Source organism: Amborella trichopoda, chromosome 7, assembly GCF_054954075.1.
Source record: "Amborella trichopoda isolate Santa Cruz 75 chromosome 7, AtrichopodaSantaCruz75HAP2 v2.0, whole genome shotgun sequence".
NCBI classification, from domain to species: domain Eukaryota; kingdom Viridiplantae; phylum Streptophyta; class Magnoliopsida; order Amborellales; family Amborellaceae; genus Amborella; species Amborella trichopoda.
The window spans coordinates 39,357,327-39,376,514 of record NC_142342.1 but is presented as its reverse complement, the minus strand read 5'-3'; the positions used below and the strand labels follow the sequence as shown (position 1 = coordinate 39,376,514).

Sequence of the window (19,188 nt, the reverse complement as noted above, 5' to 3'; positions counted from 1 at the left end):
TCAAACATGCCCAGAGAGTACTTGGCAAATTCAGTGGGTGGTACAAGGTTGAGAAGGTTACACACCCAAATCTCAGCTCGTAAAAATATTCTTAGAGAGTTTTGCTAAAGCAGTGTTTAAGAAAATCAACTCAGCCAAGGTACTCCGGTTTTGGCCAAGGCAAGTTATTTGGCTCAATTCATGTCATATTATAAAAAAATAAAAAAAATAAAAAATAAACAAAAAAAGAAAGAAAGAAATAAGGTATATATATACGTGGGTGCAATTGGCATACGGATCCATCCATAGCTGTAGAGGTAAGATGCACCTTCAAATTTTATCACGGTGCATAATTAAAATCTTCTTAAGATTATTTCAAAATCTATTTTTATATCTAAGTATAAAATTTTAAATTTAAAAAATGGTTAAAATCAAGTAGATCTATAAACATATGAAAATCTTGAAAATGGACCACGTAGATAATATGTTGTAAAATGCACTATTTCTGAGATGTAAAATCTTTTTCTTTTTCATGGTCATACATCTTGATGTCAAGAAGATCAATCAAAGGGTTTTTCAACATTAAAATTACATTTTCCAATGGATTTTCGAGGTGCATCCGTAGTTCTCCATTATAAGGTTGCATCCTTGTATAAACTTTTTCCTATATATATATAATAAGATATATACTCTTCATGGGTATTGGTAAAAGAATAAGATCATCACCGCAGCTGGGAATACATAATATATATAAAAAATGGGTACATAGTACTAGGTGTCGCCAACAGGCCGACTCCGAGTCTCCTCGGCCGAGTCCAAAAACATTGTGCTGAAGCGGGTGAAAGGAGGATATGCTGAAAAAATTATTGTCTTTGAAAATATAAATTTATTGTTTGATCCGTTTGGGCCGTGCATCACGGATGTATGCCATCTATCAAGGAACCCATTTCCTAGCACGGTGCAACAGAGAAACACTTTGAACACGAATAAAGAGAATTATTTACAATGTCTTAACCACACATGCAGATGAGCCTTAGATTTCCATGGAGGAGCTATCATGTACGGATACAACAACAACTTGTTCTTTGAAATAGAATCAAGGGTCAGCTTGGCCTGCGAACCCCTCATCGCTCGATGCGTATTCTTCATCACTCAATTCTTCATCGCTGCTTTTCTCGTCCGGGTTGACCCCAACATGTTCTGGTTTTGCATATTTCTCCTTATATTCTGGATAAAAAATTTCAGAAAACAAGGAAAAAAGAAAATTTAAGAAATGGATGGGTTGTGAGATTTGTTAGTTACAAGAGAAGCCAACTAGCTGAATGAATCAAGATCATGCAAAAGGTAACTGAAAAGACCTCAATCACTTACTAATGACAATGAGAGCAAATAAATCATCAAACTGGAACTGGTAAAATTATTTATTCCGTACACGAGATCTGCTCAAACCATAATAACTTCATATGTATTTTTAACGAACATGTACACCAATCTAAATGTGAGCAACATAAAACACATTTTCACTTTCTTAAATAAAAGAAGAACCACTTTTTTTAGCTGTTAGAAGTTTGCTGATAACAAACTTAGATACTGATAAGGAATCATTTAAGAGTGATCTGGCCAATAATTTTACGGCAAATATGGAAGGAAAAAGAATAGCAGGACATTTGATGGTGTTGGGTTGGTCCTGATTGTCTTGAAGTCAAAAACTTGGACAATGTAGCCAAGTGGGCAAGTGTATCTAATGGTTGTTTTGGTATTTTGAGAAGTGACATCTTTTGCAATTATAGAGAGGCCTTCGGGCACAACAAGGCCACCAGATGGTCCCTCTTCCTGTGGGCTCAATTAAAATCAACTTTGATGATTGTTTTTTGGGAATCCGGTTCATGCAGGTGTAGGGATAAATATTATTAAAGATCACAATGGGACCCCTTCTCAAGCCATTGTGTTAGTACCACTGCTGATGTCCCGAGTTGAGGTCACTACTTCAGGGATTTGGACTGCTTCCACCACACCAGCAAGTTCTTTTTAAGCGTGATTCATTGAATGCTCATGCAGAGGTGAAACAAGACCACAATGGCACCTTCACCAGATTTTATGTGAAATCAAAGATTTAACAAGCACATAAGTGTTGTAGTTCACACATATTTATAGAGAACCAATGGTGAAGCTGATGCTCTAAGCATGGAGTCTTCAAAACAATTTTGGTAGTCAACAGATTTTGATTCATAATTGGGGAGTTGTTGATGTCCAGTAATTTTGGGACTATCTTTCTCCATAAATGTAGCTCATACATTCAGACATGTAAATCTTCTTTAGATTAAGGGAAAGTCATTAGTTAATACTCACTCAAAAAAAAAGAACAATGATAATGACTAAGGTAATAAAATCACAGGCCTGAATTTCAAAAAAAATTAAATAAAAATCACGGGACTGGCGTGACAACAAAAGTTTGCGAGTTGCTTTGGGAGCTCTGATAGAGCAATGGAGTTATGCATATTTATCTAGCTCTGTGTATATCGACAATCTATTTCTCAAAGAGAGAGAGAAACAAGCAATTCCAAAAGGATTGATAGAAGATTGCCAGTGTAAATTATGGTAGTTACAAAGAAAAATCTTCACACTTGAAGGAGGCCATAGAAGAACTCGGAATAGAAAACATATATAAGCAGAAGAATACATTCCCTTGAACAAAGTAGCTTCTCAGGAATGGAAACCAATTTAGTATCTACGAAGCCTCCAATTTAGTTTCCAAGGAACAAGAATGAAAGAAATCCATATTGCTCTCCTCTCCCCCTCCTCTCTCTCTATTTTCTCCGTAAGCAATGAACAGTGTGATGGAGAGCAACCTGCCATCTCTCCCTCGCCATCTGCTCTCTCTCTCTCTCTCTCTCTCTCTCTCTCTCTCTCTCTCTCTCACACACACACATTTGTAAAGTGTCGTATTTGATTGGATTGTCTTTGTTAAGGGCGCGTTCCTTCCTGTTCTCTCTCTCAACATTTTTACCCAATAGTTGCTCTGCATTTGGCCCCCTCTGCACAACTGAAATCCACCAATCTTCCACTCTCTCTTCTTTGCAGTGTGGCCCATTATCTCAATTACTTTCTCCATTGTGTCTCTTCTTCGCAGTGCACCTCATCATCTCTATTACTTTATTTCTCTTCTTTATAGTGTGCCTCATCATCTCTATTAATTTCTCCATTCTTTGCCCATTTCCCATCTCTCTCTCTCTCTCTCTCTCTCTCTCTCTCTCTCTCTCTCTCTCATATATCCAATCATACTCCAAATTTGAATTTCATGGGTAAGATATTAAACAGGGAAGAAACATAAGCAATAGTTTCGGAGTAAGATATTAAACAGGGAAGAAACATAAGTAATGGTTCCAGGGTACACACTTAATTGAATAAGAAAACAAGAAAAAGTCCAATATGATGGGAAAGGGACGAGCAAAATGCTCCTCGTTTGGAGCCATCAGCAAGGGCAAAAACTAGAAGTCGCAAGGAATCTGATGATGGAACTTCTAGGACCGCCTAGTCTTACTACTAATGGCTCCATAATTAGCAGTCTAATGGAGTTTTTTTTTTAAAGTGAGCAATCTAAATGGAGTTAAGAGGATGCAAAATGAGAAACCATTAAATCACTATTATTTGATGGAGAAGTATAAGATGAGACACAGAGTGATGAAAACAAAAAGAACTTAGCTATTGAAAAGGCACTTGAATAAAAACTTCCCTGGTGCATACACTGAATTCCTCAATAAAACCTGAAAAATCTTCACTCTATGACCCTCAAGTAATGAATGTATATGTCTGTGGTGCTGTGCATGTGTTTGTGGTTGTAACCCTATCTATACATGTGCTGTGCATGTGTTTGTGGTTGTAACTCTATCTATATCTGTATCTAGCTATCCAAAGTATCTATTTATCTACTTATCTCTTTATTGGATCTATCTATCTATCAATCCATCAATGATGCACAGGTTAGACTAAATAATATGGAGCGGTGTCATTTATATCATGTAAAAAACATGGGATTGCATGGTCTTTCAATAAAGAGTTGAAGGCCACATACACCTCAGACTATGGTGTTAGGGTGATGTTAGTGTCACATCACCCCTCATGGCATCAACATAAAGAAACGGTTTTTAAGTATTATTTTCCTAATAAAGGATAAAAACTTTTAATTGAACTTCTAAGCCAAGTGATCAAAATCTCGCTATCATATCATCAGTACACCTAGTGATGAAAGATTTCAGTTACGCTTAAAAAGGAAGATACCTCGAAATGCTATTGACCAATTTAGAAATTACACATTGGTTTCTACAAGCCTAGATGTGGCATCACTCAGGTTTTGGGGCATTAGGAAGCTTATGACAAAAGATATGTTGGGATGATGAGTAATACTTGGGGAAGGGGGGAGAAAAGAAGGGGGGGGGAGTAAAACTAAATGTAGCAAAGATGCAAGGTGTCACCTTCAGGTGCTACACCAATTACCTCTAACACCACATAAAAGACATTGTGGCAATGAAGGAAATGAATTTGAGACTAGATGATGAGCAAGTGAAGGAAAGGAATTTAAAGTAGATTGCTAGATCTCCTTAAGCAGTGTTAGGCTGACACCCCAGCATAGGGCTGGTATCACATTTGACAGGTGTTGTCACCTCCAGATGTAGGTTAGAATAAATCAATAAAAAAAATGAAATAAAATGAGTCAGAATTGAGTTTAAACTCAGGGATTTTGTAAAGGCAATACCGCTCTGCCACCATACCAAGCGTTCACATGTAGAAGGAAGGAAATTCTATCATTTCTAATAGGAAAATCTATTATTTTATTTCAAAGTCTAATTTTGTGTATGTGTCCTGCCATATCGGCATTCTAGGAGTACTCAATAGCCTAGACGTTTCGGACATCAATGCCTGTGCCTGTGCCAGTGCCCATCCAACACTAACCTGAGTAAGGTCCTCTCTCATCCCTTCCTAAGAAGTATTGGGTTCAAACTTTTCATGATTCCTCCCACCCATTCTCTTATAAGGTTTGTAAAAAATGAAGAACAACTTGTAAATGATCAAGAAGACATGAAGCCAAGACCTTAATTATAAAATAGAAAAATCTTTGACATCAAGAACATAGTGGGTCTCAGCTTAGTTACTGTCTCTCACTAGTCATGGCACTCCACCATAATTGGCACATTATACGCCCTTTAAAGCCTCAGGGAAACTGCTGCTACTTAGGCTCTCATGTCTCTTTAGTACTTCAGAAAGTAGAGTTTTCAGGCTTATCCTTCACATGAAGTGCACAGGTTTTTTCCTTCTCCATCCAACTCCCCACCCTATTCAAGCCAAGAACTTTCTGTAAAACCATTTAACTCATTGTAATACGTACGAATCTCAATACGTGTTCAGATGTAGTAAATAAGGAAACCATTTTACATATATGGAAGTAACAATGTCGACCTTTCATAGAGGGCATAGAATTTACAGTCCCTTCACAATTATCTTGGAAATTAACTGACCCAAAGAATCTAGTGGAACAACATGCATCAACCAATCATTGAAGTCCAACCATAAGGCCAGGAAATTAATTAGGCACTATCCTATTTGAGATTAAACTTCTAATTTACCTACTTTTGTGGGTCAGATTCCATGTCATCCAATAGGCATAATGAACAACTGATTACCTTGTGGCCATCTCTGTGACATATGAAATAACCTAGTATCTTCTTTAATAGTCACCAAAAATACAAGAGTCAGAAGGACATACTAATATGTTTGTCACAAGCAATTCAACCATCATATCAAACTATAGTAATTATCACTAAAAAAAGAATGAGAAGCTATATTATTTATCTTTTGCATACATCTGACAACATTTATAATCTGTGATTCTGTATTGTCACGTGGCATAATGAATGATGTGCACTGCAGTCAATGTTGACTAATCTGGCTAACATTGAACAGTGCTCAGTGTGCATGTGTGTTGAGCGGATGTAGTGCACATTGCACTGTGCACGGGCTCGTCACAAGGGCAAGCTACGCACCTACACTTTGCACATGAATAGTAATGCCATCATTTTCTACAACATAAATACCGGTAAAGATCATAAATATAGCCGATGCTGAAGTATCAAAAATTGAACCATCACAAGAGAAGTCATAAATACCAGACATGACATAAAACCAGAAAAATGTTTGAATAGGTCTATCTAGCTTAACGCAGTCCAACCTGCCGAATTGGTTAATAAGGGAAATAAAAAAATACAATTGGAAAAAATAATGGCATAAAAATTCTAGGAAAATTATACAAAGAGATGATTTATTTTTAGGACAAGGAGGTCACATACACTCTTGTCCATCAGATATCAAAATGGATGGTTGTAAGAGTGTCATGGACTAGACTCAGTTCAAAAAAAAAAAAAATTCTCGAACTTCATGACACCCAAGCTATCCAATTTTCTATCTAATGGCTAGAGGTGATTGTGATCTCTGTGATACACGGTCTCGTAGTATACAATCCCAAAATTCTAACCAGTCAATGCAACTCAGATTCCTCAGTTTGCTTGGCTTAAATGTCAAACAAACTGGATAATAGGTGGTCTCAGTCTAAATGAATCAAATCAGTCAGTTTGATATGCTCAACAGAAGTAGATGTTTACGAACTCAGGTTCAGGAATCAGGACATCGTTAAGATCACAACGGGTTAACTAAGTCTTATAGATTACTCCAAAAAAAATTTGATTTTTACTCAGAATAGTCACAAGCTGAATAGACAGACTTGAGAGCAGAAAATATCCTGAGCCAAGTCCAAGTGTGTAGATATGGGCTCTGCCTATAAATATTAATAATCCGTGAGAGGAGCAATTTCTTCTGAAAACTACATGTGCAAAACCATAAATAGGAAAAAGCCACTAAGGCTACAGACGAGTAGATAGAAAAAAATAAAAAAATAAACAATTTCATAAATTGCAAATTTATCATCCAAAATGTATAGCACTACCAAGATTCCAGCTAATAGCAATCGAGTTTTCAATGTATAATGATTACAGCATGCAGCTATGACGATATAATGAAATTCTATTGCAAATCCAAGTTCTAGATTCAAGATCGTTACTAGTTATTTTGAATTAATAATACACATAACACACACAAAACGATCATCATCATCGATCCTTTTCCCAACTATTTGGGGTCGGCTACACGAATCTTCGCATGCCATTCTACTTTATCAAGGGCCATATCCTCAGTGAGGCTATAAGTCGCCATATATTTTCTCACTACTTCAAACCATGTCCTTTTGAGTCTATCCCTTACCCTTTCTGAGCCTTCCACTTGAACCAACTCGCACCTCCTAACAGGTGTTGTATTGGGTATGTGTTGTACATGGCCAACCCACCTAAGTCTATTTTTTCTCATCTTATCACCTATTGGAGCCACATCTAAGTTCTCTCGAATGTATCCCTTCTTGTTTTGTCACTCATCCATCTCAACATCATCATTGCAGCTATACTCATCCCATAGTTGTTGGAAGTGGGAGCAGGTTCAGGAGCAGAATCGGTTTACGGAACGTCGAACCGCCTTAGGGTGGAAGCTTCCTGGGGTTAGGATCAGCACCCATACATTCAACAACTTAAAGAGCTAGATCCTAGAATACCTAGGAGCGATATCCCATGTCGTCGGGCTCGAGGTTTTGACTTGGAGGGATCTAAGCTCCACTATACATAAAATGAGATAAACTAATTGTATAATAAAATTAGGATCCAACCAATGCCTGCTCAATCCATTATCATACACCTTATCTTATTACCAATGCCATAGCTATTGTACTCCAATTTACGACCATAACATAGTTTAATAATAACATAAATGGGCTTGCTATGATATTAAACTGTAGTTTGTCAATACCATAGTTCCATAGTTCTAAACTTGTAGTATACCACGATGTGATATGCATCACAGTTTAACATATTCTAATGAAATAAATCTATAATACCAAGGAGAGAACCAGCAGTTCAATTAATAATATAGCTCCTCTCCTTGAAGAGATCCTACAAGCATGTAGACCGTGATCCATTTTATACGGAGCGAGATCCCTATTTCTCTAAACCCATCTCCCTCTAAGATCCCTTACAGGCACCACGGGATCGAGTTCTTAAGGTAGGATTGTGGCCTTGCTCCAAGGATCCCACAACTATGAGATGAGTATGGGTATGTTGTTTCCTGATCCCCCAACATTCTGCCCCATAAAGCAAAGCTGGTCTCACAACTATCTTATAGAATTTCCCCTTCAACTTTGTTGGCATGCGGCAATCACATAAAACTACAGTTGTACATCTCCACCTTGCCCACCCAGCTCTAATTTTATGTGCAACCTCATCCTTAATCTCTCCATTTTCCTGGATTAGCGACTCAAGTCATCGAGAGTGTGCTCTTTTTGGTATTTCTTGGTCGTCAATATTTATTTCCTCATCTCTACTCTTGTTATACTAAACTTGCATTCCATATTATATGTCTTAGTCTGGCAAATTTTAAAACCTTTCGATTCTAGAGCATCTGTCCTCAGCCCTAACTTTGTATTGACGCTGCTTTGGGTCTCATCAATCAAAACTATGTCATCCGCGAATAACATACATCACAGTACCTCATCTTGTAAGTGCCTAGTTAAGTTGTCCATAACTAAGACAAAGAGGTATGGGCTCAACGCTGACGCCTGATGAAGACTTATTGTCACTGAAAACTCATTCGTCTCTCCACTAGTTGCTTGCACACTAGTTAGTGCTCCCTCGTACCTATCTCTCACGTGCACAAAATGATGCTTAATAAAAATAAAACACTGCCTATTGTTTAATGAGAAACAATTCAAACACACCAAGACAACAAACCATCCTTAGGCTATTTGACATTTTATTAAAGAAAACATCATAAATGTGATTCTCTTGCAAATCAGCTCTTAGGACATCATTAGCAATATATATGCCAGCCACACACACACACACACACACACATACAGAGAGAGAGAGAGAGAGAGAGCACCTTGGACTCTTTGCTCATAGGCAGTCCTATCACGCATCATCAAAGCAGCAGCCTCTCCATTCAATGGGTCAGTTGGATTAGGATACAGGAGAAGTTGAGGAAGGAAGACTTCAAAAACATTCACAAGTTCTGAAGTACAAAGACAATCACATATACAGGGAGATATAATCCTCTTCAAATATTTAGGAAAAGTCAAATAAATAGCCCTAAGCAACCCCAACATTATATAAGGGAAAATTTGATATTCCAAGATCATAGAACAAAAAAGGAGTGAGATAATTCGAATCAGTAGAATCTGTCGTCAATGATTTTTTTTTTTCCAGGAAAATAAACCATGAGTTTTGTTAATGTCCATCAATATAAAACCTCAAATAAGAATAGAAAATAAAATTTGTAAGGTAGCAACGGAGTTTGATACCTCAAAAGTTCAAAAATTTACGCAATATTTCTAATTGTTGATTATGAGACAGAAAGTACCGCAGAATAAGAGGGTCTAATCAGTAGCCTTACCGAACATGGGGCTCCATGTCTGATTTATAACATCCAAACACACTGAACCTGACCTGAAATTCCAAGTGTATAAACAGGGTTAAGCATAGAAGCCCCATAAAAGGAGACCATAAATACTCGTTCTATGCAGCGGATTACTAGACAAAATAAACCCAACAAATTAATAAATAAAAAAGCAAAGTGAAGAAAAAAAAAAAAAACAAATCTCACATTTCATCCACATTAGGATGGTAAATCTTATTGACAAACCCAATTGATGGAGATTTGTAAGGATAAGCATCTGGCAACTCCACCCTTATCTTCCACACGCCTCCTTGATATGGACCTTCCATAGTCAAGCAAGTGTTAGAGCTACTGATCCACCCAACAGAAAAGAAAAAAAGTTCCAGCTTTATAGAAAAAAAAGGAACAAATCCTATGAAAAAATTATGGGGCAACATTATTGGGGAAGAAGTTGTTGATGGTGATGATGATGTGCATGATTAGTACGTGCTAAATACCCCATGATCAAATACATAACTCATTCGTCAACCTAGAAAAAACCCATGTGGTAAATCAAAATCAACGCAAAAAAATATCATGAGCATCATGATTGGAACACATGCTGATTATACAACTTACTGGACAAAAAATGATGATGATGAGTGAAAATCATCCTATTATGAATAAAGATTACTTAAATCAAACAAGGCAGATACTTATGGGAGAAAATATACCCGTATAACTGAACATCCATGATGACCATGATGTTAGAAGTTTAGCATGATGGTTGGATGACTTACTTTCATTGGGTCCATGAAAATCCACATAGAACTCTTGCATTCCATCATTTATCATATCTACCTTGTAATCACTCATCATTCTGAATTAGAGTGAGAGAGTTAACCACAAAAAAAGCCAACGTTAAGATATCTGAGAACCCAAAGAAAAAAAAATTGAAAGTTTTTAAGAAAGGAGAGTGAGAGTCAAAGAGAAGTATCCAATTTGAGAGTCAAATTAGAGGAAAAATATTGAGAAATTTCTTACAATTTCATTAGGTCCATATCTCGACGCTTGCTTGGGGAAGACATTTTTGTCTTACTTTTCACTTTTTTTTCTTTTGTGTTTTTCAAGTAAAGAGGAGTTGCAGAGGAAGATGGGTTGTTGGGTTTACAATAGAAATGAGAAAAGAAGACCCCTTCAGACAAAAGAGAGAGACGATATAATATGTAGAGATGAGAGCGAAAAACCATGAAAGTGAAAAGGAGAGAGAAGAAAAGGAGAGCGAGAAATAAAGTCGAAGAGAGAGAAAATAAGGAGCAGATGATGTAAGATTCCGACATCGAGAGATTAATTTAGTGTGACGCCAAAGCAAAGCTTAGCTTGGACTTGAGACTTTGGACACTGTGTATCATATCCATCGGTTTCGTGTAGCTGTCTCAAAAGCGCATTGCAATGCCCGGTTTGGAGAGATGGGGTATTAGTCCGGTTCAGAAAATACTCGATTCACCTTGCTTATGGCTGGCAATCGGCAAGGCGGCCCAGCCTGGCCCGAAGATAGGACCTAGGCCACAAACTGTGGTCCAAGGGTTGGGCTATGGCCAGTGCTGGCCTAGTTCGGTCTCGCTCGGCTCTCTTTTTTCTTTTATTTTCTTTTATTTTTCTTCATTTATTTTTTGCATGCACAGCCAAGCCTAGGCCGGTGGCAACAAGGGTGGGGCTAGGCTCACAAATGGCCCGGGCCGGCCCTCTCTATTGCTACCAGTTTGAATTTTTCTATTTTTTTATCTTTCATTTTCTATAAAAAATTTCCTTATGAACTAAATTTCAACCAACCAATTTATTGATTTGAATTGGTTCGCCGATGACTGATTTGACACTTTGATCGAATTTTTAAAACTTTGATTTTGTAAATGTAATTAGTATGACATCTCTTAGGAGGTGTGAGTTGGTTCAAGTGGAAAGTTAAAAAAAAGCAAGGCATAAGACCAAAAGGGCATAGTTGAAAATAGTGATAAAAGATATAGGGGTTTATAACCTTGCTAAGGGCATGGCTCTTAATAGAGCAAAATGGCGAACCAAGATTCATGTAACATACCCTAAATAGTTGAAAAAAGATTATAATAATGATGATGATTTTGTAAATGTAGCATTTATTGTGAACATCCATTACCCTTGGTTGTTTTGTTCGCGCGATCTAGCTAGCATGATTAGAAGAGGGTTAATAGTAGCCATTTGTCTGACAAGGGACGCCTGGTATGAGTTCACCATGGTGACCACTATCTTACATGTATTGGCATATACTAATTAATAAGATGCAGAGTATGTTGACACATATGGCCATGAGGCCTCACGGGGTCTTGCCTACAATTATGGACTTTGACAAAACTTATGTTTCATTATAATTATCCATTCATAAAAGTGTAAATAATTATTTATAAGGTGTGGTTTCTATAAGGTTGCAACTTTAAACAATCCAATTAAGACACACCTCCAAATTGTATCTTAACATGTAATTTTGGTGAAGAAAATTATTAGGATTATCTCAAAATCTATTTTCATACCTAATTATAAAAGTTTAAATTCAAAAAATGGTTAAAATCGAGTAGATTTATAAATAAATGAAAATCTTAAAAATTAACAGTCTAGATAATGTATTGCAAGATGTACTATTTTCTAGAATCAAATTTTTTTTTTTTTGCCGTAGTTATACATCTCAATGACCAATTAGAAGTTTTTTCAACATTAAAACAACTTTTCCAATGGATTTTTGAGGTGCATCTATAATTCTGGATTTTGAGCTTGCAACCTTATATAAACTTTTTCTTTATTTATATTATAAAGCCCTTTTTTCTCCAACGTTCATATGGATGAGTATCCCTGAGATCAGGGAGACCAATTGGGGAAAGATGTATGTTGGCTCATTTTCTCCCTATAAATATTGGAAGTCAGAACGAATGAGATACATAAAAAAAAACATAACAAATTATAGAGATTCTAAAAAGTGACCATTCCCTCTATTGTGTAGTTCTTAATTAAAATATGAGCTCTAAGCTCGGGTTTCGGTCGCATCCCGCTCCATCAATTTTTTAGTAGTTGGTGATAAACTAACTGAAGAAGAAAAGAAAAAGTTAGAAAATTTTTAGAAAATGAACTCATAGCAAAAACAACTATGTTAACTTTTATGTAAGATGACTGTATTAAGGTTTTCGAACATCATGAAACATTTAAGAAATGTTGGAGGCAATAAAAAAAATATATGATTCAACCTCTGAAACACACCTTCAATTGCTATTAGAGCTAAGTGTTGAACTACTGTCTAAGCACACTAGTTTAGTAGGACTTAAAAATATTTAAGTCAATCAGTTTTCATGAGAGACAAATCTGCATTAGCTTGAAAATCTTTATGATGGACATTTTTTATGAGAGGTATATCCGCGAAAGCGTGAGAAAAACCTCATGATAAAATATTTTATTAAAGGTCATACTCAAAAGTGGGAGTATGCATGTGGCTTATTATTATGTTCGGCCGTCATAACCAAGTGGGAGATATTGACACCTATGGTCATGAGGCTTCACATGGTTTTGCCTACAATTGTGGACTTGGAAAAATCCTATGTTTCATTATAATTATCCATTCATAAAAGTGTAAATAATTATGTATATTATAAAACCTTTTTTTCTCCAACATTAATATGGATGAGTATCTCTATAATCAGAGAAGACTTTTTCTCAGAGACCCGTTGGAGACAGATGAACGTTGGCCTATCTTTTCCCTATAAATAAGGGAAGTCAGAGAGAAGGAGATACAAAAAAAGATCCAGCAAATTACAGAGCCTTTAACAACTGACCATTCTCTCTATTGAGTAGTTCTTAATTAAAATCCAGGCTCTACGATTACCTGCTTCACGCCACACCACCCTCTGCCCCCGCCCTTTGATCTCGAGTTTTGGTCTCATCTGCGCTCCATCAATTTTTTTACTAACAGACTACAACTCTAACTTAAAAGTCCTTCATGAGTAGCGGGTGCAAAAATCTGCTAACTCGACAACATCCAACTTTAAGATGGTTGTAAAAAAATCATAAAGCTTATACCGTATAGAAATTTTTATAAAAAATATCACATTTTAAATATAAAAAATTGTATTACTTTTTCATGTTCATGATCATCTTAACCTAGATCATGAATCTCTAAAATTTTAGATTAAAAATTCATTTTTAAGATGGTTTAATAGGGGCCCTGCACTGGTACAATATGAGTCGGCTGATAGAAACCCCATCCCTAACTTATTGACTTGCTTGGATTCTTCTATTATTTTTTAGGAGCTATTTTGGCTACCAATTTTTCCATATCACATTGACTACCACGAAAATTTAGGCTGCAATATCAAGGTTTTAAAAAGCCTAAGTCAAATAGAATCGCCTGAATCGACTCTAAACAAAAGAATTAGGGAAAATATCATACACACCTTTAATTCCCTATCTTATTTCACGATGGACTCTCTTTCTATTTTCTTTCAAGTGGCACCCTATCCCCTCATTTCTTCTCTTCCAGTTTATTCACTTTTGGCCACAAAAGTTAGCCCCAACAAATTGTTTTATTCTATCTCAATCCAAAAGCCTTTTTAACCCTATTTTTCACTTTTTAAAAAAGCTTTTGGATTGAGATGGAATAAAATAATTTGTCGGGGCTAGTTTTTGTGGCCAAAAGTGAATAAACATGGGAGAGAAGAGATGAAGGGGTACGGTGAAACACTTGAGGGGTTTTTTATGCCGTTTGAAAGAAAAATAGAAAGAGGATCTACTGTGAAATACGATAGAGAATTAAAAACCTATACAAAATTTTCACAAAAAATTATCAAAATGAATCTGAACTTATTTACCCCATTAAACTGCATATCACCTTATGCAACCATTGTCAATGAAAGAAACGCTACACACACTTTTAGTGGTCCGAACCTTTTCTTTCTTTCTTTTTTTTATTTGGCCAAGTTGCATTGCCCACTAGTATATTGAAAGTACAACCTTTTTTTTTTTTTTTTTTTAATTGATTGGTTATGAAAGTTAGCTTGGGTATTCTAATATTAGAATAGAATTATCAAGATTGGACTGGCCACTGAACTGTTGAGGTATTTCGTCTAATTAAAATCGGTTCTACCACTAGCCAAACCAGTTGGATTGGATTTTGGAAAAAAAGTAAAAATAAAATAAAATAGATATAATAGTTTAAAATTATAAAAGGCATTAAAATTTTGCCAACTTCATTTAGCTGGTTGAACCGGTTGGTCGAATCCGTCAAAACCAGTTAAGCATTAACTTTAATTAGTTTTTAGCCAATCACTATTTTTTATCTTAGACAAAACCAGCCAACATACCCGTTGGCGGTCCAACTAGTTGGACCACCACTACAATTCGCTCTGGATAATTATGATTAGAAGTTTTTGGTTTGACTTTTGTTTTTGTTTCTTTTTCTTTTTCTTTGGGACTAAGTCTTTTTGAAAGTATTATATTTAGGAAGGAGTTTTCATATCAACCAATGGTTTAAAAAAGGGATCGGTGACCCGGATTGGGCTCCCAAAAAACCGATTAGGATCGGCGAATCAACAATCCGGATCGGGAATCGGGTGAATCGGTCAGAATAAAGCTTCAAAAAAATCCGAAAAAATTATTAAAATTCATTATAAAAATTGTTTTTTAGGAATTCAATAAGAAATGTGGGTACTCCATTAAGAATTTTTATGTTTTTGAATGAATATGCGAATATTGATATGTTCTTTCCCTGCATGAACCGCCATTCAGCATTTAATTTACATCACACAAAAGGATAAACATAGAATTATCATGGAATAAGTATATCAACATACATGGACTACAATAAAGCATAAAATTAGTAACATACGATCTAAAAATAAAATGATAGACGACGTTGTTGTTCTTCTTGGTCACGCTGGTGCCATTGATTGAATTCGTTTGACAATTCATTGATTCGATCTAAAAACGAATCATCGATATTAGCAGGCATATGATTATTCCCAAATCCCTGAGTGTTAGTGTTTTGTTGTGTTCCCAATCCAAAATCCCCGAAGCTTGTCCATCCTTCATGCTCACCTGCACTGTCGTGCTCATCCCTACACTGTTGCTGTTGGGACTCGATATGTGAATAATATGGCTGGGATAGGGTGGCCTCAGAATCATCATCTCTCTCATTTTCTCTTAGACCCCCTTCTCAGTCTCCCTCATTAGGTGCGATATCACCGACATATTGTGGATACATTGGCTGGCTGCTTCCTCTTTCATGCTGCTTATCACTTTCTTCAATATCTTCATCACCGATAGCCTCAAGGAATGCTTTCTTGTGCAATACTGGCTCCTCCTCTTCTACTACCCATTGGTCTGCTGTGTCTGTGACAAATATTGTGTCTAAGTCTATCGACCCATAGTCTTCAAGCTTCCTTCTTATTTGTCGCTCTCTGAGGTTTAAATTATAATGAATGTAGACTAGTTTATGAAGCTTCTCAGAAACGAATCGATTCCTCATAGTAGTGTGCAACCATTGGAACGTACTCCAGTTGCGCTCACAGCCAGTAGCAGAACATGTCTGAGAGAGCACCTTGATTGCTATCCTCTTTAGGTGAGGTGCATCAGTACCATATATCTCCCACCATTCAGCTGGATTAAAATGTAAAAAGCATTGTAAGGACAAGAACAATTCATAAGATTAAATATATGAATGAACAAAATATTAGCGAGGGGATAACATGGATCCATCATAGTTCGAGAATTTCTGGCAAGTCTAGTTCCGAAGGATCCTATAGCATCCCTATACATAGCAAGCTAAAACAAATATATTACGTTTTAGTGCATTATTCCTCACAAATATAACAACTCAATGAAGTTCTTACCCAAACATTAAATAATACCTCTTGTATTGCTGCTACTTGGTTTCGATGGCTTCTCTCCAACCTTGCAATAATATATCTGACCCCTTCCATAATCTTGTGGGGTTGTTCAGGTGTCAAATAGAAAAATTTTGGGTTGAAGTAGTAACCTAAAAAATATATAAGTAGAAAAATGTCATTTACAATTTCATAAAAAAATGATTTAAACTGAAACATTGTAATGATATAAATATATATTTACCAGCATAATGAATTGGACGTCCAAATTTGGTGTTCCACCTCTTTTCTATAATCTCGATCACTTTGCTAGCAAAATTACTCTTCTCCCCAATAGCTGATTTCGCCCTCTCAATACCTTCATAAAGGATACCCATGGTAGCTTTCTTGTCAGCATCCACCATTCTCAACACCGTGACCAAAGGGGCAGTGGCCTCTACAACACTGGAACATCGAGACCAGAACAGCCTATTTGAGATTATGTTGTCCACTTTTATACCGGTACTGGACTTCGAGAGGCGGTCATTTAACCACTCTTCACAAGTAAACAATCTCTTTAATGCACCTTCAGATTCTCGAATGGAGTTCACAGCTAAGTAATCGGTCGCAAAGCGGGTTATGGCAGGCCTGATTATCTCTTTTTTCTTAGAGTGTTCTCTAAACAGAAATAAAATTTTAAAGTGGTTGTATATAAATCTCGACACCAACCTTGCTTCATCTAGAGTCTCCTTCACAATTTTGATCTCACTGATCTCCTCTAACATAAGATCGATGCTGTGTGCAGCACATGGGGTCCATACTAGATGCTTCCTCTTATCCATCAACTTGCTGCCCGCAGAAACACATGCACGCGCATTGTCCGTAATAAACTGGACTACATGCTTATCTCCCACCTCCTCCACTATCTGATCATATAGTCGTACGTAAAAGTTTGCATCCTTCTTCGTCCCTAATACGTCTTTGCTAGACAAAAAAGCTGTACCTTTTGGGGAATAGGCCAAGAAATTTAAAAACTCCTTTTTGCTAACTTTATTCAACCAACCATCACTCATGAGAGTAATTCCTGTCCTTGGCCAACTCTGTTTATATTCTTCAGTCCACTTTTTAACTTCCTCTACCTCTTCATCTAATATTGGCCCACTGAGCTCATATGCCGTCGGGGGTTTTACCCCGGGCCCGACTCTCTGGATTGCACTAATCATAGGTGGAAAATATGGACTATTGGCTGCATCAAAGGGAATCCCTTTATCGTAGAACCATTTACCAACATATCTCCCTAACATGTTTCTTGTACCTTTGACCATGCCTTTTAGGGTCATCTGTTGTGACTTAGGCTTTGAGAGAAATGGGTCTTTACGACCATGACCTGCAATACTGGCACTCCTAGGTAACCTAGAAACAATTTCCTCAACAACTGATTCTCCTTGATACATATTGCCACCAACCCCTCCATACATATTTGAGCTGGGCCCGCCATACATGCTCGAGCTGAGCCCGCCATGCATATCTGAACTAGGTCCACCATGCATATCGGAGCTAGGCCCACCATGCATGTCTGAGTTAGACTCACCGGGCATTCTAAACCCACGTTCTCTCTGATATTGTTCATGTAAACTCAATCTTGTGGCCATGTCCAGCTGATTATTATATTGCTCTTCTAGGTCATTATTATATTGTTCTTCTGTATCATTCCTGCTTGATGGTGTATATAAACTAGTTATCTCCTCATTCATCCTATGTTTGGCAATTTTTTTACCTTTGTTAGCATTAAGAATTGCCACCATCTGTTTTTTTACATTACTAGGGACACTAGTGCATGCAGAAACTTCTTCCTTAACCCCTGCCAAGTGTTGCTTGAACCTATGTATCCCACTACTTATCACTCTTTGACAGTAATTACAAATAATTTTGTCTTTCTTGTTGGGATCAAGTCTGACCCCATGTTGCCATGCAGGGTCTTCTGCAGATCTTGACATGATTCAACTGTTTTAAGATGTAAAAAGTATAAAATTAACCTGACAGTTCAAAAAGAAAAATAATCACCATGTGTAGTGATAATATGTTGCGGTAGTTCATGTAGTTATAGTCGTTGTTATTTGTTATTGCAAAATACCTTTTTTGACAATAATATTTTCGTACATATCAATTACAAACATTCAGAATAATATAATACAAAATGCAAGCTCCAAACATGGCTACAACTCAATTATCAAGAACATACATTTTTTGCATTAAAAAATTAATAATAAAAACAATTCTTCAAAGAGCCAGCTAACATCAGTCATTCCAACTAAAAAATCCATGAACAACAGATAAAAAAAAATACAGTTTTGCATTAAAAATATAATAAAATGCATTTTTTTGCATAAATAATCCATCAACATACAATTTTTTCAACAAAAACTTTAACAATAAAAATTTAAAATATGGTTTAATACCTCATGATAATTAAAACCTTGTCATGATTTTCACATCTTTTCGAAAAATCATCATTTTTCAAAAAATTCGATCATGGAAAAAAAAAAAAAAATTACAGCAAACTCAAACAATAAAAATTAAAAATTGGGTTTAATACATCATGATAATCAAAACTTTATCACGATTTTCACATCTTTTCGAAAAATCATCATTTTTCAAAAAATTCGATCATGGATAAAAAGAAATAATAATAAAAAAAGTACAACAAATTTTCAAAAAATTCGATCATGGATTACAAAAAAAAATTCGATCATGGATTAAAAAAAAAATTAACAAATTTTCAAAAAGTTCGATCATGGATTAAAAAAAAAAAATCACA

General features: G+C 36.2%; 2 protein-coding genes across 3 annotated transcripts; both read right to left on the bottom strand.

The window, feature by feature from the left end:
* Positions 1 to 845: 845 nt before the first annotated feature.
* LOC18422974 (ubiquitin-conjugating enzyme E2-23 kDa) lies at positions 846 to 10,983 on the bottom strand. 2 transcript variants are annotated; one of them, XM_006827482.4, is made up of 6 exons: positions 10,543 to 10,983; positions 10,299 to 10,378; positions 9,727 to 9,841; positions 9,517 to 9,569; positions 9,007 to 9,135; positions 846 to 1,206 (listed from the first exon to the last, which is right to left on the bottom strand). In XM_006827482.4, the coding sequence occupies exons 1-6, from the start codon at positions 10,836 to 10,838 to the stop codon at positions 1,076 to 1,078; spliced, it is 804 nt and encodes a 267-aa protein (XP_006827545.3). In that variant the 5' UTR covers positions 10,839 to 10,983; the 3' UTR covers positions 846 to 1,075. The 2 variants fall into 2 exon arrangements, with proteins under 2 accessions (XP_006827545.3, XP_011624768.2); XM_011626466.3 differs by having other exon boundaries at positions 10,233 to 10,378; positions 10,543 to 10,951.
* Positions 10,984 to 14,602: 3,619 nt separating this feature from the next.
* Positions 14,603 to 18,639, bottom strand: LOC148781410 (uncharacterized). The gene is made up of 2 exons (XM_088871239.1): positions 16,636 to 18,639; positions 14,603 to 16,543 (listed from the first exon to the last, which is right to left on the bottom strand). Exons 1-2 carry the CDS (start codon positions 18,365 to 18,367, stop codon positions 16,359 to 16,361), a joined length of 1,917 nt encoding a protein of 638 aa, XP_088727365.1. The 5' UTR covers positions 18,368 to 18,639; the 3' UTR covers positions 14,603 to 16,358.
* Between the last annotated feature and the right edge of the window lie 549 nt (positions 18,640 to 19,188).